The sequence below is a fragment of the Myiozetetes cayanensis genome, unplaced genomic scaffold (assembly GCF_022539395.1).
Source record: "Myiozetetes cayanensis isolate MyiCay16 unplaced genomic scaffold, myiCay2020 scf27, whole genome shotgun sequence".
NCBI classification, from domain to species: Eukaryota; Metazoa; Chordata; class Aves; order Passeriformes; family Tyrannidae; genus Myiozetetes; species Myiozetetes cayanensis.
Genome location: NW_026087488.1, coordinates 4,515,673 through 4,541,526, shown reverse-complemented (window position 1 = coordinate 4,541,526; position 25,854 = coordinate 4,515,673). Strand labels below are relative to the sequence as shown.

General features: G+C 60.1%; 5 protein-coding genes and 2 non-coding genes across 13 annotated transcripts; 5 read left to right on the top strand and 2 right to left on the bottom strand.

The window, feature by feature from the left end:
* Nucleotides 1-510: 510 nt before the first annotated feature.
* Nucleotides 511-1,982, top strand: LOC126643501 (adenine phosphoribosyltransferase-like). Of its 2 annotated transcripts, none has more exons than XM_050321898.1 (6): nt 511-589; nt 734-874; nt 1,036-1,129; nt 1,213-1,359; nt 1,436-1,531; nt 1,623-1,982. In XM_050321898.1, the coding sequence occupies exons 2-6, from the start codon at nt 752-754 to the stop codon at nt 1,748-1,750; spliced, it is 588 nt and encodes a 195-aa protein (XP_050177855.1). In that variant the 5' UTR covers nt 511-589; nt 734-751; the 3' UTR covers nt 1,751-1,982. The 2 variants fall into 2 exon arrangements, with proteins under 2 accessions (XP_050177855.1, XP_050177854.1); XM_050321897.1 differs by having other exon boundaries at nt 516-589; nt 725-874.
* A 69-nt stretch (nt 1,983-2,051) lies between these two features.
* Nucleotides 2,052-5,025, bottom strand: RAB34 (RAB34, member RAS oncogene family). Of its 3 annotated transcripts, XM_050321895.1 has the most exons (11): nt 4,998-5,025; nt 4,176-4,301; nt 4,001-4,092; nt 3,536-3,601; nt 3,229-3,330; nt 3,090-3,154; nt 2,964-3,015; nt 2,718-2,799; nt 2,539-2,629; nt 2,343-2,450; nt 2,052-2,259 (listed from the first exon to the last, which is right to left on the bottom strand). In XM_050321895.1, exons 2-11 carry the CDS (start codon nt 4,227-4,229, stop codon nt 2,192-2,194), a joined length of 780 nt encoding a protein of 259 aa, XP_050177852.1. In that variant the 5' UTR covers nt 4,230-4,301; nt 4,998-5,025; the 3' UTR covers nt 2,052-2,191. The 3 variants fall into 3 exon arrangements, with proteins under 3 accessions (XP_050177852.1, XP_050177851.1, XP_050177853.1); XM_050321894.1 differs by lacking the exon at nt 4,998-5,025 and having other exon boundaries at nt 4,176-4,648; XM_050321896.1 differs by lacking the exons at nt 3,229-3,330; nt 4,998-5,025 and having other exon boundaries at nt 4,176-4,648.
* Nucleotides 5,026-5,318: 293 nt separating this feature from the next.
* Nucleotides 5,319-7,712, top strand: RPL23A (ribosomal protein L23a). The gene is made up of 5 exons (XM_050321892.1): nt 5,319-5,461; nt 5,848-6,028; nt 6,336-6,512; nt 7,161-7,230; nt 7,647-7,712. Exons 1-5 carry the CDS (start codon nt 5,437-5,439, stop codon nt 7,659-7,661), a joined length of 468 nt encoding a protein of 155 aa, XP_050177849.1. The 5' UTR covers nt 5,319-5,436; the 3' UTR covers nt 7,662-7,712.
* Nucleotides 6,190-6,264, top strand: LOC126643633 (small nucleolar RNA Z17). The gene has a single exon (XR_007629785.1). It is a non-coding gene; the product is annotated as a small nucleolar RNA Z17 (small nucleolar RNA).
* Nucleotides 7,023-7,089, top strand: LOC126643632 (small nucleolar RNA SNORD42). The gene has a single exon (XR_007629784.1). It is a non-coding gene; the product is annotated as a small nucleolar RNA SNORD42 (small nucleolar RNA).
* Nucleotides 7,713-10,483: 2,771 nt separating the features above from the next.
* On the bottom strand, nt 10,484-12,578 carry TLCD1 (TLC domain containing 1). The gene is made up of 4 exons (XM_050321980.1): nt 12,337-12,578; nt 12,094-12,176; nt 11,675-11,757; nt 10,484-11,250 (listed from the first exon to the last, which is right to left on the bottom strand). The coding sequence occupies exons 1-4, from the start codon at nt 12,531-12,533 to the stop codon at nt 10,855-10,857; spliced, it is 759 nt and encodes a 252-aa protein (XP_050177937.1). The 5' UTR covers nt 12,534-12,578; the 3' UTR covers nt 10,484-10,854.
* On the top strand, nt 12,146-25,209 carry NEK8 (NIMA related kinase 8). 4 transcript variants are annotated; one of them, XM_050321976.1, is made up of 15 exons: nt 12,146-12,182; nt 14,292-14,497; nt 15,484-15,716; nt 16,390-16,521; nt 16,708-16,916; nt 17,327-17,406; nt 17,940-18,121; nt 18,345-18,495; nt 19,570-19,646; nt 20,812-20,929; nt 21,219-21,369; nt 21,588-21,751; nt 21,980-22,138; nt 22,252-22,410; nt 24,055-25,209. In XM_050321976.1, the coding sequence occupies exons 2-15, from the start codon at nt 14,362-14,364 to the stop codon at nt 24,081-24,083; spliced, it is 1,980 nt and encodes a 659-aa protein (XP_050177933.1). In that variant the 5' UTR covers nt 12,146-12,182; nt 14,292-14,361; the 3' UTR covers nt 24,084-25,209. The 4 variants fall into 4 exon arrangements, with proteins under 4 accessions (XP_050177933.1, XP_050177932.1, XP_050177934.1 ...); XM_050321975.1 differs by lacking the exon at nt 12,146-12,182 and adding an exon at nt 13,915-13,992; XM_050321977.1 differs by lacking the exon at nt 12,146-12,182 and adding an exon at nt 13,953-13,972.
* Nucleotides 25,210-25,854: the final 645 nt, after the last annotated feature.

Genomic DNA, 25,854 nt, shown 5'->3' with positions numbered 1-25,854 from the left:
CCCAGTGCCTCTTGCCCAGCCAGGCTGGCAGCCCACAAGGCACCGGCATTCCCAGCACGCTGCCAGGGCTGTCCCTCTTGGCCAACTCCTGGCCTAGGAGCCCATTGACAATCCAGACACGGCCCTGGCAAGCTGGGATACTGCGAGAGCCAGTGCTCAGCCAGGGAGGACAGTGCCTGGACACCCCAAAATGGTGGCCTCAGAAAGTCCCTGCACTGACTGAGACACCCCGGGAGTGCAGGGACAGCACCCTGAACACCGCTCTGGCTCGCTGACCCTTGCACCCGTGGTGTGGGGACTGTGCCACCCACACCATGCCCTGTCACCACTGGCACAGGCAGGCTGGTGCTGGGGACACTCCTGTGGAGTGCAAACATCCAACCCTGGTGCTCCCCACCACAAAACTGCCTGGCTGGGACACATCCCCAGCCCATGGAAAGGGCTCCTGCCTGGCAGCAGCCCAGGGCCCAGCTGGCCGAGGGCGCTGGCGGGGACCCAGTGCCGCAGGGGCTGCCCCTGCTCAGCTGTCGCTGTCTGTGACGCTCCCCATGACGGTCCCGCTCGGCTCAGCCTCGCCACCAGCACCCAGGTACGGAGCCAAAACGGGTGCACTGGGCCCTCAAGGTGCCCACGTGTGGGTGTGGCTGTGGGGTAGGAGACTCCAAGCCATGGGGAGCTCTGGGGGGGCTGCAGGTGGGGGGGCTCACCCCCGTTACATGCTCAGTGCTCGCAGCGCCTGCAGTCCCCACACATGGACCTGTGCCACGTCCCTGCTGCCCGGGAGAAGGGCTGGTACCTGGCGCTGATGGCCCCCAACGTCAAGGGTCCCAACTACGCCTGGCTGGACCCCTCCCGGCTCTACTGCCACCCGCAAGTACCCAGTGCCAGGGGCGGGTGGTCCCCACGGGGGTACCAGGGTGGGCTGCACCTCTGTGGGGCTGCCGGGGCACCCAGCCCTGCCCACGGGCACCAGTACCGGGGCTGCAGGTGCCCGTGGTGGGCTGTGGGCACCCAGCACCTCTGATCTCCCCTCAGGGCCTGCAGGACTGCGTGGCTGACCTGCTGCAGCCCTTCCAGGGAGATCCCATCGACATGGTGGCTGGTATCGATGCCATGGGCTTCATCCTGGGTGAGTGGGGACAGGAGTGAGCACAGGGTACACCCTCCATCCCCTGCCCATGCAGAGCCTGATGGTGCCACGCCCACCCCCAGGTGCTGCCACCGCAGCTGTGCTGCAAAAAGGCTTCCTGGCCATCCGCAAAGCTGGGCACCTCTGCGTGCAGACGGTGGCACAGCCCTACACCGACTACTCGGGCCGGGAGAAGGTGATGGAGGTTCGCACCGATGCCATCTCGCCAGGTGAGTGCTCCCATTCTGGAGGGGGGGCTGCCAGGGTGGGCACTGGGCACTTTTCCACAGCCTCTGCCCCCTCCAGGTCTGCGCATCCTTCTCGTGGACCAGTGGGTTGAAACTGGGGGCACCATGCGAGCGGCCATCGAGCTGGTGGAGAGGCTGGGGGGGGTCGTGGCAGGTAGGACTGGGGGCACCAGGGCACCACTGGGTGCACCTTTTGGTGCAGTGGGACCACCATCCTCACACCCTGGTGCTCCATGTCCCCACAGGAGTCGCTGCCATCTGCATCGAGGACAGTGAAGGCGGGCGGTGGATCCGGGAGCGCTACAAGTGCTCCCACTGTGTCCCCCCCCGCCTGCAGCCCCGCTTCGACCACCACCAGTTTGGCTGGGACTGACTGATGGGGAGCTGGCACCTCATGTGTCCCTTGCAGCCCCCCGAGGAGTGCAGGGCTGCTGGCTCTGCAGGGCAGGATGCCCCAGACATCCACTAGAGTTGGAACTCCTCCTCGGTGGCAGCCATCCATCCTCCCTGCCTCCATCCTCCCACCTGCCCATGAGTCTGGGGGCTGCAGCCCCTGCCCTCTGCCCCACACTTTTCTTAAAAAGCATAAAAAAGGTTTTATTAAGACAAAAGGGCATCTCCCCCTGCGAGCAGTACCTGGGTTTGCATAGCTATGGGAGCCTCATGGGTGCTCCTGCCCACCCTGGCCGGGGGTGCCTGGGCAGGCAAGAGGCCAGGGGGGCTGGTGAGTGGCAGGGACGGCTCCTTGGGCCCGGCCGGGGTCGCCCCTCTTTGGTCCATAGGTGTGAGCAAGGCGGGGGCAGGGGGTGCCCCCTCACTGGCAGCACTTGGGTTTCTTGCGGGGCGTCGACAGGTACAGGTCGCTCTCGTTACTGCTGATCCCTGCGGGACAGAGAAAGGAGGGTGGGTGGAAGGTCAGGGGATAAGGGGGGAGGCACCCACACAGGGCCAGCCGGGGTACTCACGCACGGTGTCGCCGATCCTGCGGGTGTGGCTGCGCTCCAGCTCGGCCAGCACGCTGCTCTCGAAGGTCAGGGCCGCCACACGGAAGAAGAAATCCCGCACGTTCTCCCCTGCCCCACAGGATGAGACCCCCTGAGTGCCCCCTCACCCAGCTGGATGCCAGGATCTGCATCCCCCCACACTCATCCCGGGACCCACCAGTGAGCGAGGAGACAGCCCAGTACTCCGCCTGCATCTCCTGGGCCACCTTGAGAGCGTCCTTCTCCATCAGGCTGTACTGCGCCGGCGTCTGCCAACAGAGCCGGGGGCAGCGGGTGACCGGGACAGCCCTGCTGAGCCAGGGTGCAGTCTGCCCACGGGGAGGGGGACACACTCACACTCAGATCCTTTTTGGAGCCCACCAAGAAGAGGATCACGTTGGACGGGTCGTTCTCCTTCAGGGCGTCAGCCAACCACTGCCTGTGGGGGTGACTGTCACCAGCTGGTGGCCAAGCTTGCTGGCACAGCACAGCATTGCCAGCAGTCCCGTGGCCCCTGCCCAGCTCTTCCCTCTCCATCCACTCCCAGAGCCCTCCACACTCATTCCTAGTCCCACCTGGACCCTTTGGCCACGTGTCACCTACCGTGTGTGCTCCAGGGATGCCACATCGTTGACGTCGAAGACGATCACGATGGCTGGGGCGGGAAGGAGGGGTGAGATGGGGACAGGGACAGCGTGACAGAGAGGTCAGACAGGGTGGGCACCTCACCTTGTGCTCCGCGGTAGTAGGTGGAGGCGATGCACTTGAAGCGCTCCTGGCCAGCTGTGTCCCACCTGGGGGAGAGGGTGGGAGGTGAGGGGGGCTCACAGGGGTGTGTGGGGAAGGGGCTGGGACGGTGCCTACTCACAGCTGAAGGCTGAAGGGCACCCCCAGCACCTCAAACCGCTCCATCTCGAAATCCACACCGATGGTCGCCTTGTAGTTCTTGTCGAAAGTGTCCTTGCAAAAGCTGGGGCAGGAGTGAGGGGGGGGTCAGCAGCCCACAGCCCTCCCAATTCCAACCCCTGGTGGCTCAGTGCCCCCCCATCCTGGGGGTGCTCAGGACCAGAGTCCAGCCAGAGCTGGACTCAGCCCAAGGCACTGCCACCCTTTGGGGGAGAGGAGTCGCTTCCCCTTCCCCCCCTCCTCCCTCCCCTCTCCGGGGGTCCCGTTACCGGTTGATCAGGCAGGTCTTCCCCACCGACAGGTCCCCCACCACGATGATCTTGGAGATCTTGAACCTGCAGCGAGGCGGGGGATGCACAGCTCAGCAGGGCAGGAGGGGAGGGGGAGGGAGGCTTCCCCCCCTGCGTCCCCCTGGCTGGTCACGGGGGCAGAGGGGCTCATGGGGTGGGGAGGCATCACCCCACAGTCCCCCCGTGCCCGCAGCTCCCGACACCCCGGCTCTCCTGCCGCAGCCGAGCCCGGACCCCCGTGTTCCGCCACCCCGTGTTCCCCCACCCCGTGTTCCCCCCGCGCCGCATTCCAGGATCGTGACGCAGGGCTCGGCACACGGGCAGCGCCGGCAGCCACGCGGCGCCCACGCCGGGGACCCCCACCCGCGGCCGGCGGGACAGTGGGGGCCCCTCGTCACCCCCTGCCAGCCCCGCGGTGGGGACCCCAAACCACGCCGGACTCACCCCACAGTGCCCGTCCGCTGCTCCTGGCAGGCGCTGGCCACTGTGGGGTGGAAGGCGGGGCGGGTTTGCAGGGCGGCCTCCTTCCGAAAACACTGCGGGTGCACAAAGAGGGGCACCGGTGTGACCGCGGGGCTCGGCGAGGCCGCCCCCGGGCCGCTGTGTCCCCTCCGCTCACCGGGGGCAGGTCGGCGATGACCCGGTCCCTGCGGACCGGAGCCAGCACGTTCATCGTCCCGTGGGGTCTCCGAGGCGGGGTGGGTGGCCGGGGGAAGCAGGGATGGGACAAGGATTACTGTGAGGCCTGGGGACAGAGAGAGCAGAGAGTGGCAATGTCCCCGTGTCACGGCTGTCCCCGTGCACAGCGTTCCCGAATAGGGTTGTCCCTATGTCCCCAGGCAGGGCTGTCCCCTTATCCCAGTAGTCTCCCGCTTTCCCAGGATGTGGTAGTCCTCGTGTTCTGATTTCTCCCCGCATGCCCAAGGATGGCCATCCCCCAACCCAGCCACGTCGAGCACCCTGACTGTGGCTGTCCGCACACCCTGGCCACAGCTGTCCCCGAGTCTCCGCTGTCTCCGTGTCCCAGCCAACCCCCCATCCCAAGTGTGCCATGCCAGGGTGTCACTGTGCTCCTGCCCTGAGCTGTGGCTGTCCCACATCCCGCCATGCAGCTGTCCCCATGTCCCACCCTCCCCACATCCCTACACACCCGGGTACCATTTACCCTACGCCGCACCTATGCCCGTGTCCCAGTCGCCCCCACATCCCCACGGTGCCATCCCAGGCTCAACGCTGTCCCCGTGTCCCACCTCTCGCAGCCCGTCCGTCCCCATGTCCCCCCACCACCATTCCCATCTCTGTGTCCCGTGTCCCCTCCCACCCCGTGTCGCCCCTGCACAGCCTCCACAGTCCCACCGCCGCATCCCAGCCCAAGACCAAGCCCTCCCCGCCTCGTCTGTGTCCCCAGGGCGCGGGGGATGAAGCGAGGCGTCCCCGTTACCGCGAACCGCCCAACTCCCGTAGCGGTGCCCGGCGCTGCACGCCCAGCCCCCGGAGGAACCGGCGTCCTGGCCCCTCCCACGGGGGGCGTGTGAGGGGCCAGGACGCCGGTTCCTCCGGGGCTGAGCCACTGCACTGCCACCCGCGCTGTGGGATCCCGGTGACCCCCCCGCCACCCCGGGGTTCTCCCGGTCCCCCCCACGCCACGACGGCGGGTGGAGTGCCTGACTACAACTCCCATGATTCCCCACGGCTCGGCGCATGCGCGGACTCATCTACCGCTAAGTACTACTATTCCCAGCATGCTTTGAAGTAGTCGCGAGAGTTCGTGTAACGGGGTAGCGGGGGGGGGGAGAGTCGCTCCTGATGTCGCGAGATTTGGCGCTATAAGCCCGTGCGGCGCGGCACGGGAGGCCCCTTTCGGCTTCCGCCCGGCCAAGATGGCGCCGAAGGCGAAGAAGGAGGGTGAGGGCGCGGGGCGAAGGGTCCGTGTGGGGGGGGATGCGGGGCGGCGTGAGGGACCCCACGGGGTGTGAGTGTGTGTGGAGAGGGGCGGGCTGAGCGGGGCGGGGTGGGCGCAGCAGGGCTGCGGCGCGGTGCTGGGCGCGGGCACGTGGAGGTGGCCGGGATAGGCCTGCCCGGTTCTCTGAGAGGGGGTGTCCCCATCTTGGTGGGAGAAGGACTTAATGCCTCTTTCCTTTCGGGAACTGGTTTGTTTTTGGGGAAGGGGGGAAGTATTAACGGCATTGGGCGTTTTGTGGTTCATTTTGGTTGGGTGAGGGAGCGCGGGCCGCTGGCCCTGCTCGTTGAGGAGGGGAGGCCGTGCCCGGCTCACTGAGGTGTCCCCGCAGCTGTGCCTCCGAAGACAGAGGCGAAGGCAAAGGCGCTGAAAGCCAAGAAGGCTGTTCTCAAGGGGGTCCACAGCCACAAGAAGAAGAAGATCCGCACGTCGCCCACCTTCCGCAGGCCCAAGACCCTGCGGCTGCGGAGGCAGCCCAAGTACCCCCGGAAGAGCGCCCCACGGAGGAACAAGTACGTGTGGAGTGCTGGACTTTGCCCCCCTGTGGGGTTTGGGGGGTGGGAGCAGACCCGGAGGTGGGCTGGTATGGGGACTTCCCTCTCACCTGGTCACACCTTGTCAGTGTGCTCAGACACGTGTGTGTGTGACAGAGCACTGGAGGGAGTGTTTAGGGGGTGCAGGTGATGATTTAAAGCGACCAAAGCCTGAGAGTTTGTGATTACAACTTTTTTTTGGCAACTGATGCACCCCAGGGAAGGCCCCCAAAGTGCAGAGAAGCACCTGGCCAGCCCTCTGCTAAGCACAGGGTCTCTCCTGCAGGTTGGACCATTACGCCATTATCAAGTTCCCTCTGACGACAGAATCAGCCATGAAGAAGATTGAGGATAACAACACCCTGGTGTTCATTGTCGATGTCAAGGCAAACAAGCACCAGATCAAACAGGCTGTGAAGAAGTTGTATGATATCGATGTGGCCAAGGTCAACACGTTGATTAGGTGAGAAGGGGGGTAAAAACAGGTCACTGGTGAGTGTGAGGTGCTTCAAAAGAAGCATTTTTTAGCTGAAAGTGGGAGTGTGTGTGAGTTTCAGCAGCTGTGGGAACTCTCAGGAGGAGTGGGATAAAGCTGTGTAGCAATGTCCTCTCCAGGGTGAGAGGAAATGGCCTCCATCTCTGCCATGGGATGTTCAGGTTGGACATCAGGAAGAATTTCTTCATGGAAAGGGTTGTTAAACATTGGAAGGGACTGCCCAGGGAGGTGGTGGAGTCGCCATCCCTGGAGGTGTTTTAAGAAATCACTTAGTGCCATGGTCCAGTTGACAAGTCGGTGATTGGTCTAAGCTTAGACTTGATCTCAGAGGTCTTTTCCAACCTAAATAATTTTGTGATCTCTTTGTTAAAGGTGTTGAGACCTGCAAGTTGTGAGGGGAGCACAGCTTGGTGGAAGTGGGAAGTGTTGGCAGACCAGAGCTTTGTCAGGGGGCTCTTCCAACACCCAGGGGGTCCTGTGCAAATGATGTAAACTTCAGTTCCACTGAGTAACAGTGATGTTTCCAAAGGAACCACTGATGCACATGGGAACAGTGGGAAAGCAGAGGGGGAGGGAGGAGTTGGCCCTGTTCTGATGCCTCGTGTTCCTCTCTAGGCCTGACGGGGAGAAAAAGGCTTATGTCCGACTGGCTCCGGATTATGATGCGCTGGATGTGGCCAACAAGGTGAGACATCTTTGAAGCTCTACAGCTCCCTGTTAGTTGTCTTGTGTCTCCCTCACTGACTGTTCTTCCTGCTGTGCACGTGAGCTACTTGTGCTTCAAGCGTGGTGGCACTTCTGTGTCCTTGTAGCCAGGCAGGATCTGAGTGTTCAGGAACACAGCCACATTCCCTGTCAGTTCAGTCCTCGAGGTGGCAGGAGGCAGTGGTGGTACAAATTGGAGTAGGGGAATGTGCAAGGATCACTCTGGAATAAAGTTATAAAGTGGATGTGTAAGGCTTTTGGGTAGGTCTGGGAGGAAGAAGTTGTCCTTGGAGGACAGACATCCTGGGGAGATGCAGCTGTGGCTGTGATGTCTCTGGTGGAGGCTCTGCCTTTTTGCCACCATAACATGCTTTAACATCCTTTGCTTCTTTCCAGATTGGAATCATCTAAACTGCATCTGCCGAGGACTGTACAGACACGATAATAAACCTTCTTACACCACGGAGGGCTCTTGTGTTTTGTGACAGCATAGCCAGTGTGAAAGAGAGCACTCAGCAAACTTTTGGGCTCCCTTTTGGTGAAGGGGGTTGCTCCTTCTGTTCCTGGCAGTGGGTGGGCAGAGCCAGCTGCTCCACGAGGTCGCAGGGGGCAGTGCTGTCCTGCTCAGAGGGTCTCCAGGGTCACTCACCTCTGCTGTGGGTGAACATGAGGTGAACCCTCCTCCCAAATCTCAAATATCTCTGTATTTACCCCAAGAATCCCGGTGTTCTCCAGGGTTTCCTTGCCCAGTGTAATTAGAATGCGTTTGTGATCAGCTTCCTTGTGGAGCAGACCATGGGAGGTAGGTGGTGACCACAGCAAAATCCTGTCAGTGGCTCAGATCTGGCACAAGTGACCTCTCACACCATTTTACGAGTATATCAGCTCTCTGCTTATGCTGCAGGTTCACTTGAAACCCTCACACTAATCCAGCAGCAGAGGCTTTGTGGTTTTTTCTGGCACAATCCCTGCTCCGTGTGCTGCAGCGTGTGAGTTTCCCTCTTGCTGTTCCTCACAGGGTTCACCGTCCTCGGGGCTGTTTCCAAATGGTGCTGTTGCTGCCTCTGCAGTGTTTGGCTTTATGTTTGCAGATAGAACTGGCTTTTAGAGTGCTTGGAGTCAGGAGGATGTGGAGCACTGGGTGAGCAGGGAACAGGGGAGTTACAGAAAAGCCTTTAGGAGTACTTGAACTTAAGTACGTAGTTAGGCTTGACTGAGCAAGATGGTGAAAGCTGTGAACAAATATTGATTGGGGCTAATTGAGCTCTTGAGCGGTGGGACACCAAGTTCCTTCGTGCCTCTTGTGGAGAGTGTTGGATTCCTGGGGCAGTGGTTTGCAGTGTAAGGGGGGGTGGTGGATGGAAAGGGGGAGTTGGTCTTGGGGGTGAAGATCTGTGCTGTGTTGTGTCAAGCCCTGGGCTTGACACCTCTCACCTGAGCTCAAGGAGGCAGGAGGTGCTCCCTGCATGCAATAAGAGATGAGAAACCACCTGGATGGAGTAGTGCCGCTTCCGTGTGTGCTTCCCAGGCAGCAGCCCAACCCCCTGCCTGTGGATGGGCAGCAGCAGGTTCCCCTGAGCCCCAGGCCACCTCTTCATGTGTAGTCACCCCAAGAAAGATGCAAAGGGAGAGGTGCCCCTCTTGTAGCAAAGCTTGGTGTCACTGCTGGGTGAGGAGTGGGTATGGAGAGCCAGGTTGTGCAGCAGCAGGAGCCTGGGAGGGGTTCCACATCAGCATGACTTGCATTCAGCGCAGACCTTGCCTCAACTCAACCCAGTGGCTGCTGCCCTGGCACTTCACTTGCCTCTTGCTCCTGGCTGGCAGCCGGCCTGATCCACAGCTGCCCCAGCCTGTACAGCACTGCAGTGCTGGGAGATGCTCCCGCTGAAAGCCAGGGAACAGCAGGGATCCCTGCTCCCTACTTTGGGAAACTGTCATGCCTGGCCCTTCCACGCTGCTTTAAGGACAGTGGAAGCGTGGGCTGGTCATCTGAGCCTGTGACCTGCTGGGGCAGAGCTGCATCTGGGGAAACTAAGATTTTGGGCTTGACTGTGCTGGGTATTTGCAGATGGAATTGGTGCAGAGAGGCCACAGGGCTTTTAAGCTGCAGCTGGAAGACACGTAGCTGTTGGGATGTGCTGCTGAGGGTAAGGCTGTGCCCTGCCAGGGCTGCTGAGCTCCTGCTTTGAGCAAGGAGGGAAGGAGATAGTGGATTTAGAGCTGGCAGAGGTCCCTGCCCACACAATGTCCTGGCTATCATGTCCCTGTCTCAGCTGCCAGGCTGTTCCTGGCACACACCTCCTGCCATGGTGCCAGTCCACACCGGGAAGTCCCAGCAGGATCCTCATCCTGAGGTGTCCCCCAGCTCTCTGGAGGGAAGGGTGATTCCCCCACTGCTTCCTCTTCATTACCAGCTTATTTCAACTGCAGTGCCTGTCTCTGCCTCAGCTGGGCTGGTGAGGGGGTGGGTGGGACAAATCCTGGAGCTGGGGCTGGGTAGGAGTCCCTGTAAGCCCCACCGCTAATGTTGATCCAGTGCGATCCCGGAGCCATCACGTCAGCAGGATTTGCCTCCCTGATGCTCTGGTGCTCCACAGGACCGGCTGGGCCAGTTCTAGCCCCACTCCCTTGGGGAGCTGAACCCTCTCCTCTCCTCTGACTGTTCTGGGGGAGCTGCTGGAGCCATCCTGGTCCTGCGGCTGCAGGAGAGGGCTCAGCACACTCACAGGGCTGCAGCTGCACCGTGCTGGTGAAGATTGCTCCAGGGGGATGCGAGCATGCAGCAGTCTTCCAGGAAGAGCCCATGGCCTCACACGGCTTTTCCATGCCAGCTCCACTTCACGTGGCTGCCGGGTGAGTCACGCAGCCCAGACAGGCTCCTTGCCGCCACAAGGCTTGGTACCTCTCCTGGCTCCCTTCAGCTGTTCCCTGCACAGCCCTGATCTCTGGAAGAGCACAGGAGCGAGGAAGAGGAGGGGAACCCATCCATGCAAGGGATGAGGTCTTTAAGGCTCAGCTGGACTGCTGGGAACCAGTGGGCTGGAGCGCATCCCGGGAGGGTCCCTGGAACAAAGCACACTGCAGAAATGTGCTGTCTCCTTTCCTGAGGACTGCCAGTCTTCCTCTGGGGAATGGGGCACATCCTTTCCCACAGCCCTGTTGCCCCAGCCTCTCCCTGACTCAGGGGAGTCCCTGGCCCACTCTGCCCCACAGAATAGCCAGCCCAGGCGTGCTGCGGCAGCAGTGAACAGACCGATTTTAATGCACGTAACACCCAACATCACCACGGGAGGGACTCGTCCCCTCCCTCGCAACCCTCCCAGGCCATCAGCTGTCAAATGCAGCCACCCCTGGCCCTCCAGCTGCCCACATGGAAGCTGGCCTTGGGCTGCTTCTCCATTGGCCATGCCCCTGGCTTTGGAAGCATCCCTGTGGCTCGGCAAAGCTGTCGGGCTGGTCCAGCAGGGAAGTGCTTTTAGGCAGCAGAGCGGGTGAAGGCAGGGCCTGGGGCCTGGGAGCGAGCCCTAAGGCACATCAGAGCAGGTTTGGAGAGCCCAAAAACCTCCAGGAGCCGGAGCCCAGGTTCCCCCTCGGCGCGCATGTCTCAGTCTATCAGAAACTTCTCACCGTCCACGTCTCTCCCCGCAGAGCCCTTGCGCAGGGAGGGGAAAAAATCGGAGCGGAGGAGGCGAGAGAAGTACATGAGGATCATGGTGTCGAGCAGCAGGAGATTGGCAGTGAGGAAGGCACCCTGGCCCTGCACCTCCACGTAGCGGAGGAAGTACCAGGTGAGGTAAGCCTGGGGCGCCAGGCGGAAGGCGAAGTACATCACCAGGTTGATGTACTTGTTGGTCTCGTAGAGCGCCGGGGAAGGCACGTTGCTCATCTTCATCAGCATGCGGGTGGTGAGGAAGATGTTGCTCACCTCCACCAGCAGCAGTAGCATCGCTGCCACCAGGAAGCGGCCTGTGATGATGAGCGAGACGAAGGCAGAGATGGCCTGGGACACACACACACACACACACAGAGCAGGGTCAGCCCTGGGGGAGGTGAGTTCTTCCCCACTGGGGCATGGGCGTATGCGATGCTGTTCCCCCCAACCAGAGATCGCAGCATCCCCCCAGGGAAAACCAGTCTGGAGAGCCAGATCCCCCAAGACCAGTTACACCTCCTCATGCTGAGGAGCTGGGACGAGACTTCAGCTCTTCCCTCTCCCGGCACAGCAGCTTGGCTGGCCCCCGGAGCTCAGAGCTGATGCTGGCAGGCGTCCTGCCCCGCCAGGCACCCTCGCCTTGTTGATGCAGAGCCTACCTGGCAGCCAGGGCGAGGCAGAGGGAAGGGCTCTGGCTTGCCCGGCCATAGCACAGGAAACTTGGGTGGGCTGAGCCCCAGGGTGCATAGCCCCCCGTGCTGGCCGTACTCACCATGGCATGGTGCACCAGGTATTCCCAGGACGAGCGGGACTGATGGTTGAAGATGATGTCAAGGGTGTCATGGATGAAGTAGCCTGTGGGATGGAGAGTGTTGTGGGCGTCTGGCTTGTGCACCATGACCTGCTGTGGTGAGGAGGAGCAGCGAGGAGGAGGAGAGTGGTGTGACTGTGCTCCAGGTGTCGGAAGCACCTCCGCCCCGTCTGGGCATGGAGACGCGGCTCCCAGACGCTGTTCCCCAGGGGTTTGGAAGCCGGCGGGCTCCACGCTCGTGATTCAGGCAGGAGGCTCGGAGAGCTGCCCAGCCCTTGAGCCGGGGACTCGTCCCGAGCCCGCATGCCGGGCGAGGCTGAGCAGGGAGTGGGAAGAGCCCTGTGGGATGGCTGCGGCCATTGCTCTGCCCGGGTGCTTACCTGAGGAGAAGCAGACCAGCAGGTGCCCTGAGACGCTGTACCCGTCCTGGATGTCGGAGAGCAGCTCCGGGGAGTGCCAGAGGCTGCCGGTAAGAAGAGAAGGAAGGGGGTCAGCCTGGGCGCCGGGATGAGGGACACGGCGGGGCAGGGGACCCACTATCCCCTCGCCTGGGGGCACCGCCGGGGGTCGCGCTCCCACGGGGCGCGCCGTGCCCACCCTTCCCCGCGCGTGGCGCCCGGTACCTGAAGAGGGCCCACAGCCCGGCCAGCACGGAGTGAGCGAAAGACACCAGGAGGTTGCTCCAGCGCCAGACTCGGCCGGGGCGGCTCCTCACGGCGGCGGGCCGGGGCAGAGCCAGGGCCAGGCGGCGCAGCGCCCCGAAGATCGCCACGCTGCCGCCCACCAGCGCCGCCGAGGCCGCCCGCCCGCCCGGGCCCATCGCGCCCAGTGCCGGCGGCGCGCGGCCGCGGCGGGAGGGGGCGGGGCCGCGCCGGGACACGCCCCCTACACACAAACACAGAGCCCGCCCCCTCCGACCGCGCCCCCGGCGGCTGCGGGGCCGCGCCTCACCTTGGCCCCGCCCCCTTCCCTGCACGCGCGCCGAGGGGCGGGAGCGCGCCGGCCGTGCCTGCCCCATTGGCCACGCCCCCCCGCGTGGGGGGTGCGAGCGCGCGTGGCCGCCAGGTGTGTCACCTGTGCCGCCAGGTGTGTCACCTGTGGGGGGATCGCAGGTGTGTCACCTGTGCGGGGTTCGCAGGTGATTGCGCGGGGCGCTGGACTCGTTCCTGCTCTGCGCTGCGTGTTCCTGCACGCGTGTGCGAGGCAGCGAACGCGTGGGTGTGCCAGGGCACTGCCCGTCTGTCCCGGGCAGCGCGGGAGGGTTAGGGGTGCGGGGGCAGTGCAGCGTGTGCGTGGCAGATGTTACCGCACATCTGTGCAGCGCCCTGCGCATCTGTCCCAAGTGCCGCACAGCTGGCGTGGGCCCCGCCACATCTGCTCTGGGCACCGTGTGTCCCGGACACGGTATGGCTGTCCCTGGTGGCTGCAGCGCATGGTGCGGGGAAGGATGTCGGGGAAACCATCGTGCCCTGGAAAAGTAAGGGGAGCACCCACAAACTCTCACATGAAGATAGAGGGGGACCCCAGGCAGGGGGACACACAGGAGTCCCGTCATACCAGCCTGGCAGCAGGGTGAGGCTCCGTGAGCCCCGAGGCGTGGCTGGTTGCTGAGTGGGGGTCCTGCCCCATGGCTGCCCCCCGGTGCAGGGCGCTGGCTGGCCGCGGTGAGCCGGGCTGGCTGTCGCTAGATGGCAGCATGGCCACGTGGCAGTGCCACCTGTGTCCCTGTCCTCACTCCAGGGCACGGGCAGCCGCCCCTGGGAGCAGGGCAGGACCCCCTCCCGCGCTCTATACCCGCCGTCACGGCCGCCCCAGGGATTAGACCCCCTGCGGGTCTGATGCCGGTTTGGGGGGCACAGAGGGGGCCCGTGCTGGCCCTGCAGCAGCACAGCCCTCTCCGTGGGTGCCCCCCAACACTGGGGGCTGGAGGCTGCCGAGGACACTGCCGCTCTCTGAGGGTGCGGGGGGTCCTGCTGGCACCCCCAGCCTGGGGGGGGGGCAGCCCAGCGCTCCCCAAGCCCCTCTCCCTGGGTGCTGCCCGAGGCTCCCCGCGGCACTGGGGTGCCCACCCAAGCAGGAGGGTCCCCAAGGCCGCGGTGCGGGGGCGTCACCCGCCCTGTCCCCCTGGGAACCCCTTCCCAGGCCTTACACCCGCGGCGGGGTTTGTCCTCCCGCGGCCGCCGTAGCGGCGCGGAAGTGTTTCCATGGAGACGGGAGGAGTCGGGCCCAGGGATGGAGAAATACGAGCGGATCCGCGTGGTGGGGAGAGGGGCTTTCGGGTGAGGGGGGCACCGGGGATGGGCGATATGGGGGTCTCCAGGCCTTTGTACCGCGGGGTGGGAGGTCGCAGCCCAGGCTTCCAGGACGGGGAGGCTCTTGTCCATGCCGAGGGCCAGCCGGGTTGTGGCACCCGGGGGGACACCGCACCGGGTGTGTGACATGCGAGGGGGACACGGCAGGGGGTGTGGAACACTCTGGGGACACGGCAGGAGATGTGTGACACCCCGGGGCTCGGGGATTGCAGAGGCCCTGTGTCACCCCAGGGTAGTGGCCAGGCCCTGTGCTTTGTCCCCTGCAGCATCGTGCACCTGTGCCTGCGCAAGGCCGACCAGAAGCTGGTGATCCTGAAGCAGATCCCGGTGGAGCAGATGAGCAAGGACGAGCGGCTGGCGGCACAGAACGAGTGCCAGGTGCTCAAGCTGCTCAGCCACCCCAACGTCATCGAGTACTACGAGAACTTCCTGGAGGACAAGGCACTCATGATCGCCATGGAGTATGCCCCAGGTGCGCCCCGACTTCTTCCAGTGCCTGTGGCAGGTCCAGGACATGCCAAGCGCTCAGCTCTCCTTGGGTTGAGCAGCCCCACGTTGTGCTCCTTGTAAAGATCTTGTGCTTTGGACTCCCAGAGAGTGCAAGCATCCCTCTTGAGCAGACAGTTTTGTAGAAAAGCATCTGGGGGGTCCTGGTGGACACCAGGTTGACTGTGAGCCAAGTGACTGAGCACTGGTAGAGGATGCCCAGAGAAGGCTGAGGAGTCCCAATTTTTAGAGATACTCAAAAGAGAGGTCCTGGTCCTCGACAGCCATCTGTCAGTAGCCCTGCTTGAGCAGGGGACTGGACTAGCAATCTCCCAAGATCCCTTCCAACCTCAGCCATTTTGTTAGCCTTACACCTGCTAATCATATCCAAACCAAGGACATTTCAAACCCCTCTGTCCCTGATCAGCGTGCTACCATCTGCCTCTGGCTCAGGTTTCAGGTACGTTTCCCTGTGTCAGCTCTGTTTGGTCCCGCAGCTCTGTGATTCCCACTGAGATTTGCTGTGGAATTCCAGATGAAATCAACATTTGCATGTGGGTTTGTTAAAAGCCATGTGTGAGCCCTGAATCTGGACCTCCCCTTCCCAACAGGGGCCTCTCTGTGCCACGTGGCCTCTTGGACTGCAAGAATTCTCTTCTGCAGAACAGGCTGATCTTGTTCTGCCATCAAGGTTTCTGTCCTCCTCCAAGAGCTGTAATTTCAGTGTTTCTTTTCCTGCTGCTTTCGATAATGTGTCAACAGTAACTTCTCTCAGGCTGTTTCTTTGTTCCACCAGCTGTACTGCCATTGCCCAGGAGCATTGGAGGACATGCTGTGTGTCCCACCAGGATGTGTTTTTCCCACATGCTTGGCTTGTTAGGATGCCATGGCTAAATCCCCTCTGGTTTTAGGCCGGGTTTGTGCTGCCCTGTGCAGCCTCCCTTGCCCACAGCCCTCTGTTGTTCCTTGCAGGGGGCACACTGGCGGAGTTCATCCACAAACGCTGCAATTCCTTGCTGGATGAGGACACCATCCTGCACTTCTTTGTGCAGATCCTCCTGGCTCTGCATCACGTGCACACCAAGCAGATCCTGCACCGTGACCTGAAGACCCAGAACATCCTCCTGGACAAGCACCGCATGATTGTCAAGATCGGAGACTTTGGCATCTCCAAAATCCTGAGCAGCAAGAGCAAAGCCTACACAGTGAGTGGCAGGGGAGCTGCTTTATCCCGTGGCACCAGGCTGGAGACTCTGGCCTTGGCTCACAATAGTCTTTTGGCAGCATCTCTGAGCGATGCTGCTTTGTTCCTTGGAGTTTATACAGGCAGATGTCTTCACACCCAAGTTTGCTGTGGCTCAGTGGGCTGCAGAGAGGTGAGAAAGACCTGCCTGCCCAAAGCTGGGAGAAGATGGGGTGTCTGGTCCCACTGGTGAGGGCAGACACTGCTGTAACAGTGGTGGGGGTTTGCAGGCTTGTCTGACGCATCCTTGGCAACTAAACTCCTGCCTGTGTGATGACGTCCTGCCTTGCCTTAATCTCTTCTCTCAGCTTGACATTTGAGTGTCTTTCCCCACCTGGGTTAATCTGACCAGACGTTTGTATCATGCTCAGTGCTCTGGGCTCTGATTCTCTCAAGTGAATAGGAGCAAAATTAGAGGCAATCACTGTATGTGTCACTGGAAAGGCAGCTCCTCATGTTTTTCACTGGGATTGTCAGGCAGCTGTTGGTGCCAGGGAACAAAAGCCCCGCTCCACGGAGCTTTGTGTGGTGGTGTTCCTGCCAGCCTGAGCACTGGGCTCTACACTGAGCCCTTCCTCTATCACCTCACTGCCCCAGTTTCACACCATCACAGTAAACCTTTTTGTCTCTCCTAGGTGGTGGGAACTCCGTGCTACATCTCCCCAGAGCTCTGTGAAGGGAAGCCTTACAACCAGAAGAGTGACATCTGGGCTCTGGGCTGTGTGCTGTACGAGCTCGCCAGCCTCAAGAGGGCTTTTGAAGCTGCGGTAAGAGGAGAATGTGGTGTATGCAGTAGCACAGGGAGCCATGGGCTCTCACAGAGGTGAAAATGTACGCTGGGATCACTTCTCACTGAGCAGGGAAGTGTGAAGGCAGAGGGCAGTGCTGAGACCTCCTTCCTCGGCCTCGCCCCTGACTGCCCAGCCACTGTAAGTCTCTTGTTTTCTCTCCAGAACCTTCCTGCCTTAGTGTTGAAGATCATGAGTGGGACATTTGCCCCAATATCAGACAGATACAGCCCCGACCTGCGCCAGCTCATCCTCAGCATGCTGAACCTGGATCCTTCCAAGCGGCCCCAGCTGAACGAGATCATGGCCCAGGCCATCTGCATCCGGCCCCTCCTGAACCTCTACACTGACGTGGGTAGCGTCAAAATGAGAAGGCAAGTGGCACTGCCACCTTAGTGTCCCTTGGGAGGGACTGCCACAGCCCAGTATGTGTCTGACCAGCTCATTGCTCCAAAGAGAGTGATTTCTCTGTCCCACAGCTCTCCTGTGCTGCCCAGTGTGCAGCTGCTGCTGGCTGAGCCTGACCCAGGGGCTCAGGGCCAGGCAGGTGCCATGGCAGGTGTGGGCTTGTCATCACAGTGACACTGAATAGAGAGTTGTGAGCACAGGGGGAAGCGAACTGGTGCCAACTCCCCTCTCTCAGGTGGTTTAAAGCACCGACAAAGCAGTGCTGTGAGCTATTCAGCCGTGGCTTATGCTGTAGCTCTGCCCAGACCTGTGATGCAGGGCTCTGCAGGACCTCTGGGGCTGAGCTGACATTAAAGGCTGGATTTTGGTTTGGCAGGCCTGAAAAACCCTTGGCTCCAGTGCCAACAGTGACCCACAGCCGGACGGGGGGACGGGCAAGCAGTGCCAGGCCAAGGGGTGAGTCCTGGCATAGTGTGTTCCACTCAGCTCCGTTCGGAAGCTTTCCTTTGGATGGCGCACATCAGGGAGGCACTCCAACTTCTGGAGACAGGAATTTAAGAGATGTCACCTTCCCTGAGCCCTGGAGGAGCCTGTGGGCACCTCAGCTCTGGGGACCAAGCAGAGTTCTTTCTCCAGCTGCCTCTTCTAGGTTTGAACCCTTGAAATAAGTTCCTGCTGTTCCCAGCAAAAGCCTGGGAACCAGCCAGGGGTGCTGCAGGGGGATGTCCCAGTGCAGGGTGATGCAGCTGGCACTGGTAACAATTAGGCTAGAGCTGTGGTGCCACTTCCCTGAATTCTGGGATAAAATACATGGAGCTGTTCCCATGTTCCCTGGCTGGGAGCTCCCCTGCTTCCCCTTGGATCAGCACTGGTCTGGCTCTGACAGCTGGCAGGCAGCTTTGCTTGGCACCAGGACTGGCTGTTGTCATCGCTTTTCCTGTGGGAGCAGAGTCAGGGATCCACATTAGTGATTTCTGTGTGACCCACAGGTGTCCGAGGTGGTTCAGCCAGGACAGGAATCCCACCTCCACTGTCATCCATCTACACGTGGGGCAGCGGGATCACCACCCCGCTCCGCCTGCCCATGCTGAACACCGAGGTGGTGCAGGTCTCTGCTGGCAGGACACAGAAGGCTGGGGTCACCAAATCGGGGCGGCTCATCCTGTGGGAGGTGAGTGACAGGGAACCTGGGGAAGGCAGTGGCTGTGGAGGCCTTGGATGTGTGATTTCTGAGGAGGAGACATTTCTGCCCTGGCACTGCCTCCTCCAGGACCACTGTCCCATCCAGGGTATGGGTAGCACTGCTAAGTCAGTGGGAAGGGGCTCATCTGACTTCCCTATCCCAGCTCTTGCTGCTCAGAGGTGCAGCAGCTGACATGGCTTCTTTCCATCAGGCTCCTCCTATGGGGGCTGCTGGAGGCCCTTCTCTCCCAGGATCCACCGAGCAGCTCCAGCCTCAGTTCGTGTCCCGCTTTCTGGAGGGCCAGTCTGGAGTCACCATCAAACACGTGTCCTGCGGTGATCTCTTCACAGCCTGCCTCACAGGTGAGCTGCTGCCCTCCTACCTTCCCCTGCCTGAGCCCCAGATGCCTCTGCAAGCCAGCAAGGATTGCCTGGGGAGCCTGCTCAGAGAGAAATGTGAGAGAGGCACTGGGCTGAGGTGACATGGAGGCCTCTGTGGCCTCTCATGTAACAGCAGGTAGGGGTCAGAAATGGCAGGCATGATGCCACACTGGTCAATTCAGTTCCAAAGGTTTGGGGTGGGGAGGGCCACAGTTAAACTTGATGATCTTAAGGGTCTTTTTCAACCTAAATGATTCTATGAAATCTCCTCTGTTTTTTGTTCTGGCTGCATTGGTGTCACCTAAAGCCAGAAGTGACTTGTACAGTAGGGACTGCAGTGTGAGGAGTGTGTGAGAAGCTCAACCTTTCTGTCACATACTCTGTGAGCATAACACAGGCACAGGCAGTGACCAACAAGGACTGGTGTCGCAGTGAGGAGACAGTGTGAGCTGCTGCAGGGCTGGTCATCCTCAAGCATCAGGAAGGCAGGGTCTGAAGCCTCCTCACAGTGGGCCAGGAGGTGTTCTGGGTGGGAGGAGAACACACACACCAGCCCAAGGCCATGTTTGCGGAGCAAAGCCCTCCCAGTGGTCCTTTGGGAGCTCTGTTTGTTCTTCTGCTGGGGGTCAGGGCAGCAAACTACAAATATGCAACTGGCAAACACTGTGGGCATGTGTTTGTCCTACCTCTCCGTGGCATTTCCTGCCATCCCTCTTCTGGGCAGCTGCTCAGGGAGTGCCTCCGTGACTTTAACACCTTGACAGACTGTGGGGTTCACAGCTCCTGCGTACGCAGCTGCAGCAGTGTTATCTCAGCGCTCTCTTATCGCTGCTGTTTGTTTGTTGAGCACAGAGAGGCTGCAGTTATCTGGAAGCTCCTGCTGCTCCCTGAAAGCTCACTGAAGGCCTGTGGCCCCTGCAGCAAGTCATGAGTCAGAGTGGGTCCAAGCTGTCCCGGGAGCCATGTCCTCTCGGCTGCACGCGCCTCTCGGGGCCTCACGTGTGCCTTGCAGGGCCTCACGTGTGCCACTGACACGACTTCTTTCTGCTGCTCCAGACAGGGGGATAATCATGACTTTCGGCAGTGGCAGCAATGGCTGTTTGGGGCATGGAAACTTCACGGACGTGAGCCAGGTTGGTGGTGAGGGTGCTGGGCCTGCTGCTCCCCCAGGGGAGAGGAGGGATTGTGACTTTTGTGCCACGTGAGCGGGGCTCATCCCAGCTCCATGGATGTGCATCCCAGGCATGCTCTGGCATCCGACCCCCTCCCCCTCCTCTCCCTGTCACTGCGGGTTTTAAAAGACCCAACCTGCTTTCTCTCTTTCTCTCCCCCCCTACACAATGATCCCTTTGAGCGTGGGGGAAGTCAAGAGCTGCCTTGTGGTTGCTGTTGGCAGGCTCCCAGCTTGGAGCCTGCCTCCAATCACACACCTGCCTGCTTCACTCTTGGCCTGCAGCTGCCAAGGTTCACTGAGAAAAGTTATTTTTCAAAAGAGCCAGTATTTAAAGAAGAGCTGTGTGTTTCCGATTGGCTCAGAGCACTGGAGCTGAGGGCTCATTGCTCCCTTCCAGCTTCTTCCTCGCCTGCCCTCGGATGTGGCAGCAGCCGATGGCTTCCAGCCGAGCCCGGGGACTGGTGCCATTTGTCACTGTGGTCAGCTGGCTTGTTTGTTCCTGCTCCATCCAGAGCTGAGCTGCTCAGTGCTTATGGCTGGGGAGGGGAGACCAGTTGGAAGCAGCAGCCAGATCCCAACAAATGGTGCTTTTCACTTGAGGATGATAATGAGAATGAGGCTCACAGTGGTGAGGTGTCAGATCTAACAGCAGGTCACAGCAGGGGCTGGGTGAAATGTGAAGATCCTGGTCCCTCCACACCCTAATGAATCTGAGCCGTTAACTTACACCTCCTCTGCACAGGAACCTTTGAGCCAACGCATCCTGCACCAAGCCCCTGCCTGCTCAGAGCGGGCGTTCACAGCCCCTGGCACTCCCCACATGGGCAGGGGGGCGAATCCCAACCCTTGCTGAACCTCTTCCCTCTCCAAACTCTCGTGCTGGCTGCTTTCTTCCGCCCCAGAGATGTTTGCGTTATCTTCTGCGCTGTGTGCATGTAGTCTCTAAACCCTTTGAAGACTGTTTGGAACAAAAAAAAAAAAAAATCTTCTCTGTTGTTTGTGTTGGATGAAAACTGGGATGCTGCCAGCTCTGTGTTGAGTCTGGGGGGGCCGGGTGGGAGGGATGGGAGCAGCCGGGCAGGCTGGGAGGTCTCGGCTGACGGCTGCTGCTCTTCCCCTGCCAGCCCAAGATTGTGGAGGCCCTGCTGGGCTACGAGATGGTGCAGGTGGCCTGTGGTGCATCTCACGTCCTGGCGGTTTCCAACGAACGGGAAGTGTTTGCCTGGGGCAGGGGGGATAATGGTAAGAGATGCCTGTTTGGCAAAAGAGGGCTTATGCTTCCTGTTGCCTGTTCCTGCTCCCCTCAATGGCCTCCCCTCCACAGTCCCCTCCAGATGTGCCAGGGTAGGTGGGTGTGGAAGAGTTGCAGCTGTTTCACTGCATACCAGGCCCCCCATGCTTTGTGTTTTGCTGCTTTCTGGGTGCCAGGCTGGGCTCTTACAGCAGCTGAGCTGTGTCAATGCTGTTCTTTGTGGGGCTGTGCTGAGGTCACTGTTCCATCAGCTGTTCCCTGCTCTGTTCCTCCTGCCAGGTCGGCTTGGGCTGGGTACCCTGGAGTGCCACAACTGTCCCCAGCAGGTCACAGTCCCACCAGAGCATGAGGCTCAGAGGGTCATCTGTGGCATCGATTCCTCCATGGTCCTCACAGTGAAGAACCAGATTCTTGCTTGTGGGAGCAACAGGTAAGAGGGGTGAGGGTCCACATTTCACCTTCCTGGGCCTGTCCATCTGTGTCCTACCTGGGAAGAGGGAGCAGGGGGCTCCAGAACATGTTCCTGTGGGATCTTACCCCCAGCATCGTGCTGCTGGTGGTGTGGTTATGCCAGGGCAGGGTTTGTCTCCAGGGTGTCTGTACCAGGCTGCATTCAGCCAGCTCTGAACTGAGCTTTTCCCTGTGCAGGTGTAACAAGCTGGGCCTAGACCGGATCAGCTCGGCAGAGGAGCCTTCCCCAGAGGACCAGGTGGAGGAGGCCACAGTGTTTGTGTGTGCCCAGTCAGCCCCCTTGAACCAAGAGCCCATTGTGTGCGCTGACATCGGTACAGCACATTCGGCTGCAGTCACAGGTGAGGGTGTGTGCCCAGATCCCTGAGGGGTGGGGGGGAACACCTGCATTTTCCTTGTCTTCCTCCTGCCCCCGGTTCCCGTGGGCAGAGGCCTCATGGAGGCTCAAGAGACATCCAGTGCTAGAGCTCTGTGGAAGCAGGATGATCAGCATGGGAGACAGCAAAGAGAGGGATCACTTCAGTGCATCCCTGAGTGACACCCAGTTGTGTCTCTCCTCTCTGTTGTAGCCTCTGGCCACTGTTACACCTTTGGGAGCAACCAGCACGGGCAGCTGGGCACCAACTCCTGCCGCAACAGCCGTGTGCCCCACCTGGTTGTGGGGCTCCAGGCGATGAAGGTCACCGTGGTGGCTTGTGGGGATGCCTTCACTGTGGCCATCGGAGCAGGTGAGGCTGAAGCCCCTTTGTCCTGGGCTGCAGCAGGCCCTGGCTGTCCTCTGCTTGCAGTCCATGCCGTGTCCAAGGCACTTGTGCAGCAAAGTGTATCTGTCCCTCTGCAGACGGCGAGGTGTGCACGTGGGGGAAAGGAGCCAGGGGACGCCTGGGCAGGAAGGACGAGGAAACGGGAGTGCCGAGGCTGGTGCAGCTGGAGGAGACACATCCATACCTGGTGACCTCTGTAGCCTGCTGCCACGGGAACACACTGCTGGCAGTAAAGCGTGAGTAAATGCTTTGTTCCTGTGATTCCTGCCATGAGGGCCCAGCCAGACACAATGCCTTGTGACCGGAGATACCGAGTAACCCTGGCACATAAGCTCTGTGTTATTCTAGTCCCTCTCGAGCTGCAGATGAATAGAAATAACTTCAAGCCCATAAAAAATACCCCTTCTGCTCTGCATTTCTGTGATGCTGCCACTCCCACTGGGCCAGGGGAGTAAAGGAATGGCAGAGGCTGTCTGGTGCACTCCCAGACAGGTGGGCTGGCCAAGCTGCGGCCGGTGGGGAGCTGGCGTGCCAGCGGTCCACCGAGTATCCAAAAAGAGCAGCTCTCTAATTGATGCTTCTGAAATAGAAGCTGAGATTTGAGGCGTCATTTTGGCTGCTGCCTTTCCATTGTGGTTTGGAAAAGATAGCGATGGTTTTGTGGTTCCTCTCTGCTCGGGCCAAAGGCAGCATCTTTGCGTGGTTAAAACGTGCCCGTGGCGTGACCTGCCCTTCTGTTGCCTGGATGTACAATGGGAGCCTGGCCCAGACTGCTGGAGGGGCCTTTCTTCCACCTCTGCTGGGTTGATTATGGCCTCAGCCTGGGCTGAGGGATTCCAGTCCCAGCCCACTTCAAGGAGGCTAATTACAGCCTGGAGGGGAGGAGGCCCGGCTGACTGCCCCGGCACAGCGGAATCGGCCCTGGCTCCCATTCCTCCCCTGCAAGTGCCGAGCTCTCATGTGATGTGCTCTGCCACGTGAAGGGGAGAGGGAATGGCTGAGTCCCCAGGCTCAGGAACAAGTAGGGCATTTGTCATGGGAGTAAAAGGGTTTTGTCTCCACAGGAAGGCTGCAGGCTGCTCTCCCCTTCCGCTACCGGAGTTACTCCATGCTCCATGGCAGCTGGTTTGTGGGCTCCCACCTGCAGCACTGTAAGAGCAGGGACTTAGTGTGTAGCCCCACTGCTGTCCCTCTGTCCGAAACCTCATCCCTCCTGTCCCAGTACTGGAAGTGCAAACTCAGCGGTGTCAGGGCAGCAGCCTCGCCTGCCCCAGCATCCCTCAGCAACCAGCGTGCAAAAAGCAGCAAGAGCTCTGTAAAGAGCTGAGATCTGACTTTGGGCTTTCACACAGCTCAATCTGCCTGGAAATTTCTCCAGAGAGAACACGAGATCCGTTGATACATGTGATGTCATTGCTGCTGTCAGCTCTGGCTGTGATCCGGCCCGGAGAGGTTGCTGGCACAAGCAAGCCGTGCTCCACCTTTGGGGCGGCCGTCCTGCTCCGCTTGGTGGTTCCTCCCATGGGGTCAACACTGTTTTTGTCTGGCTTGGACTGCTGCCCACTTTATCATGAGCCACTGCTGCACCCTTCTCTCAATCCCACTGCAAACACAGAATAACTGGGAGAAGCCAGGTGTGCTGGAGAGGAAGGCACAAGCCTCAAAAGACTGCGTTTCCTCCTGCTTGGGCTCTGTGTACTGGGTGTTGCCTCGCTTGTGCCACTACTGAGGCCTTGCAATGGCTTCCTGGGATAGTGGAACAGGGATTGCGGTGTCTATCTGTTAGGTATCAGGCCTGTGTGGGGTAGGACACTGTTCCCTGTAGCTTCATTGAGGAGGGGCTCACAGCTAAATCTTGGTCTTTGCCCTTTGTGTTTCAGCTGCCGTGGAGGAGTCACCTCCCCAGTGAGTGTGAGTTGAGAGGGGCCACATCCAACCTCGTTGTACACAGTGCTGGGGCTCCCACAGCCACCAGCATGGCGTGGCCTCTTCCTGCTGCCTGCCTCGGACACACTCCAGAGCTCCCCAGCTGCACTCCAAAGGAAGCAGTCTGGAAACAGGGAGCTCCTAACGATGGTTCCCACGGAACCGGAGCTGGTCTCACTTATCGCATCAGCGAGAGTCACTGTGAACCTCCAGTGCCTGAGAGCTGCTGCCCTGCATGTGCCATGAGGTGGACGTCCCCAGAGCTCCGGTGCTGCCTTCAGGGGGTCACAGCACAGCTCTTCCCCTCCCTGCTGGAAGTGCCTGTATACAAGGGTGAGGAACACAGAGGTTGTTTTCCTCTGTGGCAGCAGTCTCTGGTTACAAAGCCCAGGCTGACAGCTCTGTGTCTGGGAGAGCTGTCAGCCTTTGCACAGCAGTGTCTGGAGTCAGGGCCCCAGGCGCTGTGCTGGGTGACTAAATGCAAACCTCTTTGCTAATTAGAGAAGTCTGTCCTCTCCCATCCCCCCTGTAAACGTTTCACCCATTTGTTGAGCTGCTCAGCACACTCTTGGGGGTCCTGCCTGCTCGGCTGGCCGAGCCCGGCTGTGAGCAGCCTCTCTGTGTGGCACAGCCCTGCTCACTCTCCCGAAATGCCGCCTGGAGCTTTCCAATTACAGCCTCCCCTGCCCCAGGAGCTCGCTGGAGGATTCTCCAGCTGACATTTGTCCTCAGGCCCCTCAGTCCTGGTGCTGACCAGCTCGCTGGCTCCCAGCTGAGGAGCAAAACACAGCGAGTGATTGTCAGTACTGAAGTTTTTTACCCAGATCTTTCCAGGGAGATGATGAGTTTTCACCAGGGGTCCTTTCTGCGGGCAGGAGGGGTACATCCGTGTGTCATGAACAGGAGTCACATTTTTTATCTCCAGAAGGGCCGTTTCCTCTCCATTTTTTTTTAACCTCCTCCTTTCTTTTTTCAACTTAAACCTGCCCTGGGCCTTTTTTTGATGAGCTTCTGTCTCTGATCTGTCTGACATTGCAAATGCTCTTGCCTTTCACATCCATCTTTGTGCTGTTGCCAATCTGTTGTGTATAAAGTCGGTGCTTTCATAAGCTGGCTGAGATGAAATCTCTCTAATTATTTTTTGTGATTCTTTCCTGTTTTCAATGAGGGAAACCTCGCCGGGCTCTGGTAAAAGCCAACTGATCCCTCTGTCATGTGAAAGGTAATGAATTTCTGCAGGTCTCCTGCTCTTTCTTCCCTCGCCTCCCAGGCTCCAGCTGGGGAAGGGAGCAGGTCCCATCCGGCCGGGAGAGGCGTGTGCAGCCCTGGCTGCAGACACAGCCTCCCTGTTTGGCTCCTGGCAGGGTGGGTGCATGGGTTTTTCCCTGCTGTTTTTGTTTCTTGTGGAGCTGCCTTTTCAGGCGGTTACACCCTGCTATCCCAGGAAGCTGACTGGAATTCAAAGGCTCTACCAGTCCTTTGGCACTTTCCTTATGCTGCAGGTTACAGGGATGGCTCCTGCAGCCCGGTGTCGACAGAGGGAAAGGTGTTCTCCCCTCCCAGACCAACCTGGGCACCGAGGTAATTACAGGGCTGGGTTAAATTGCCTCAAAGCCCCTCTGGGCTGCTGCCTCTCCTCCCTGCACTGAGCTGGCAGCAGCACCAGCTCCTACAGCAACAGATTTCTCTTGGTTGTATTTTGCTGGGCTCTCAGGGCTCCCCTCGCCCCACACCGCATCCAAACACATCCTATA

Coding starts and splice junctions, on each gene's coding strand:
- RPL23A (XM_050321892.1), top strand. CDS start 5,437: ATGGCGCCGAAGGCGAAGAAGGAGG. Junction 5,462..5,847: donor GCCGAAGGCGAAGAAGGAGG/GTGAGGGCGCGG, acceptor GTGTCCCCGCAG/CTGTGCCTCCGAAGACAGAG. Junction 6,513..7,160: donor AAGGTCAACACGTTGATTAG/GTGAGAAGGGGG, acceptor GTTCCTCTCTAG/GCCTGACGGGGAGAAAAAGG.
- NEK8 (XM_050321975.1), top strand. CDS start 13,946: ATGGAGAAATACGAGCGGATCCGCGTGGTGGGGAGAGGGGCTTTCGG. Junction 18,122..18,344: donor GGCGGCTCATCCTGTGGGAG/GTGAGTGACAGG, acceptor TCTTTCCATCAG/GCTCCTCCTATGGGGGCTGC. Junction 19,647..20,811: donor ACTTCACGGACGTGAGCCAG/GTTGGTGGTGAG, acceptor TTCCCCTGCCAG/CCCAAGATTGTGGAGGCCCT.
- RAB34 (XM_050321895.1), bottom strand. CDS start 4,229: ATGAACGTGCTGGCTCCGGTCCGCAGGGACCGGGTCATCGCCGACCTG. Junction 3,331..3,535: donor AAGACCTGCCTGATCAACCG/GTAACGGGACCC, acceptor CTCCTGCCCCAG/CTTTTGCAAGGACACTTTCG. Junction 3,155..3,228: donor GTGCCCTTCAGCCTTCAGCT/GTGAGTAGGCAC, acceptor CCTCTCCCCCAG/GTGGGACACAGCTGGCCAGG.
- LOC126643501 (XM_050321898.1), top strand. CDS start 752: ATGGACCTGTGCCACGTCCCTGCTGCCCGGGAGAAGGGCTGGTACCTG. Junction 875..1,035: donor GGCTCTACTGCCACCCGCAA/GTACCCAGTGCC, acceptor ATCTCCCCTCAG/GGCCTGCAGGACTGCGTGGC. Junction 1,532..1,622: donor GCTGGGGGGGGTCGTGGCAG/GTAGGACTGGGG, acceptor ATGTCCCCACAG/GAGTCGCTGCCATCTGCATC.
- TLCD1 (XM_050321980.1), bottom strand. CDS start 12,533: ATGGGCCCGGGCGGGCGGGCGGCCTCGGCGGCGCTGGTGGGCGGCAGC. Junction 11,758..12,093: donor GCTGGTCTGCTTCTCCTCAG/GTAAGCACCCGG, acceptor TCCATCCCACAG/GCTACTTCATCCATGACACC. Junction 11,251..11,674: donor ACCTGGTGCACCATGCCATG/GTGAGTACGGCC, acceptor TGTGTGTCCCAG/GCCATCTCTGCCTTCGTCTC.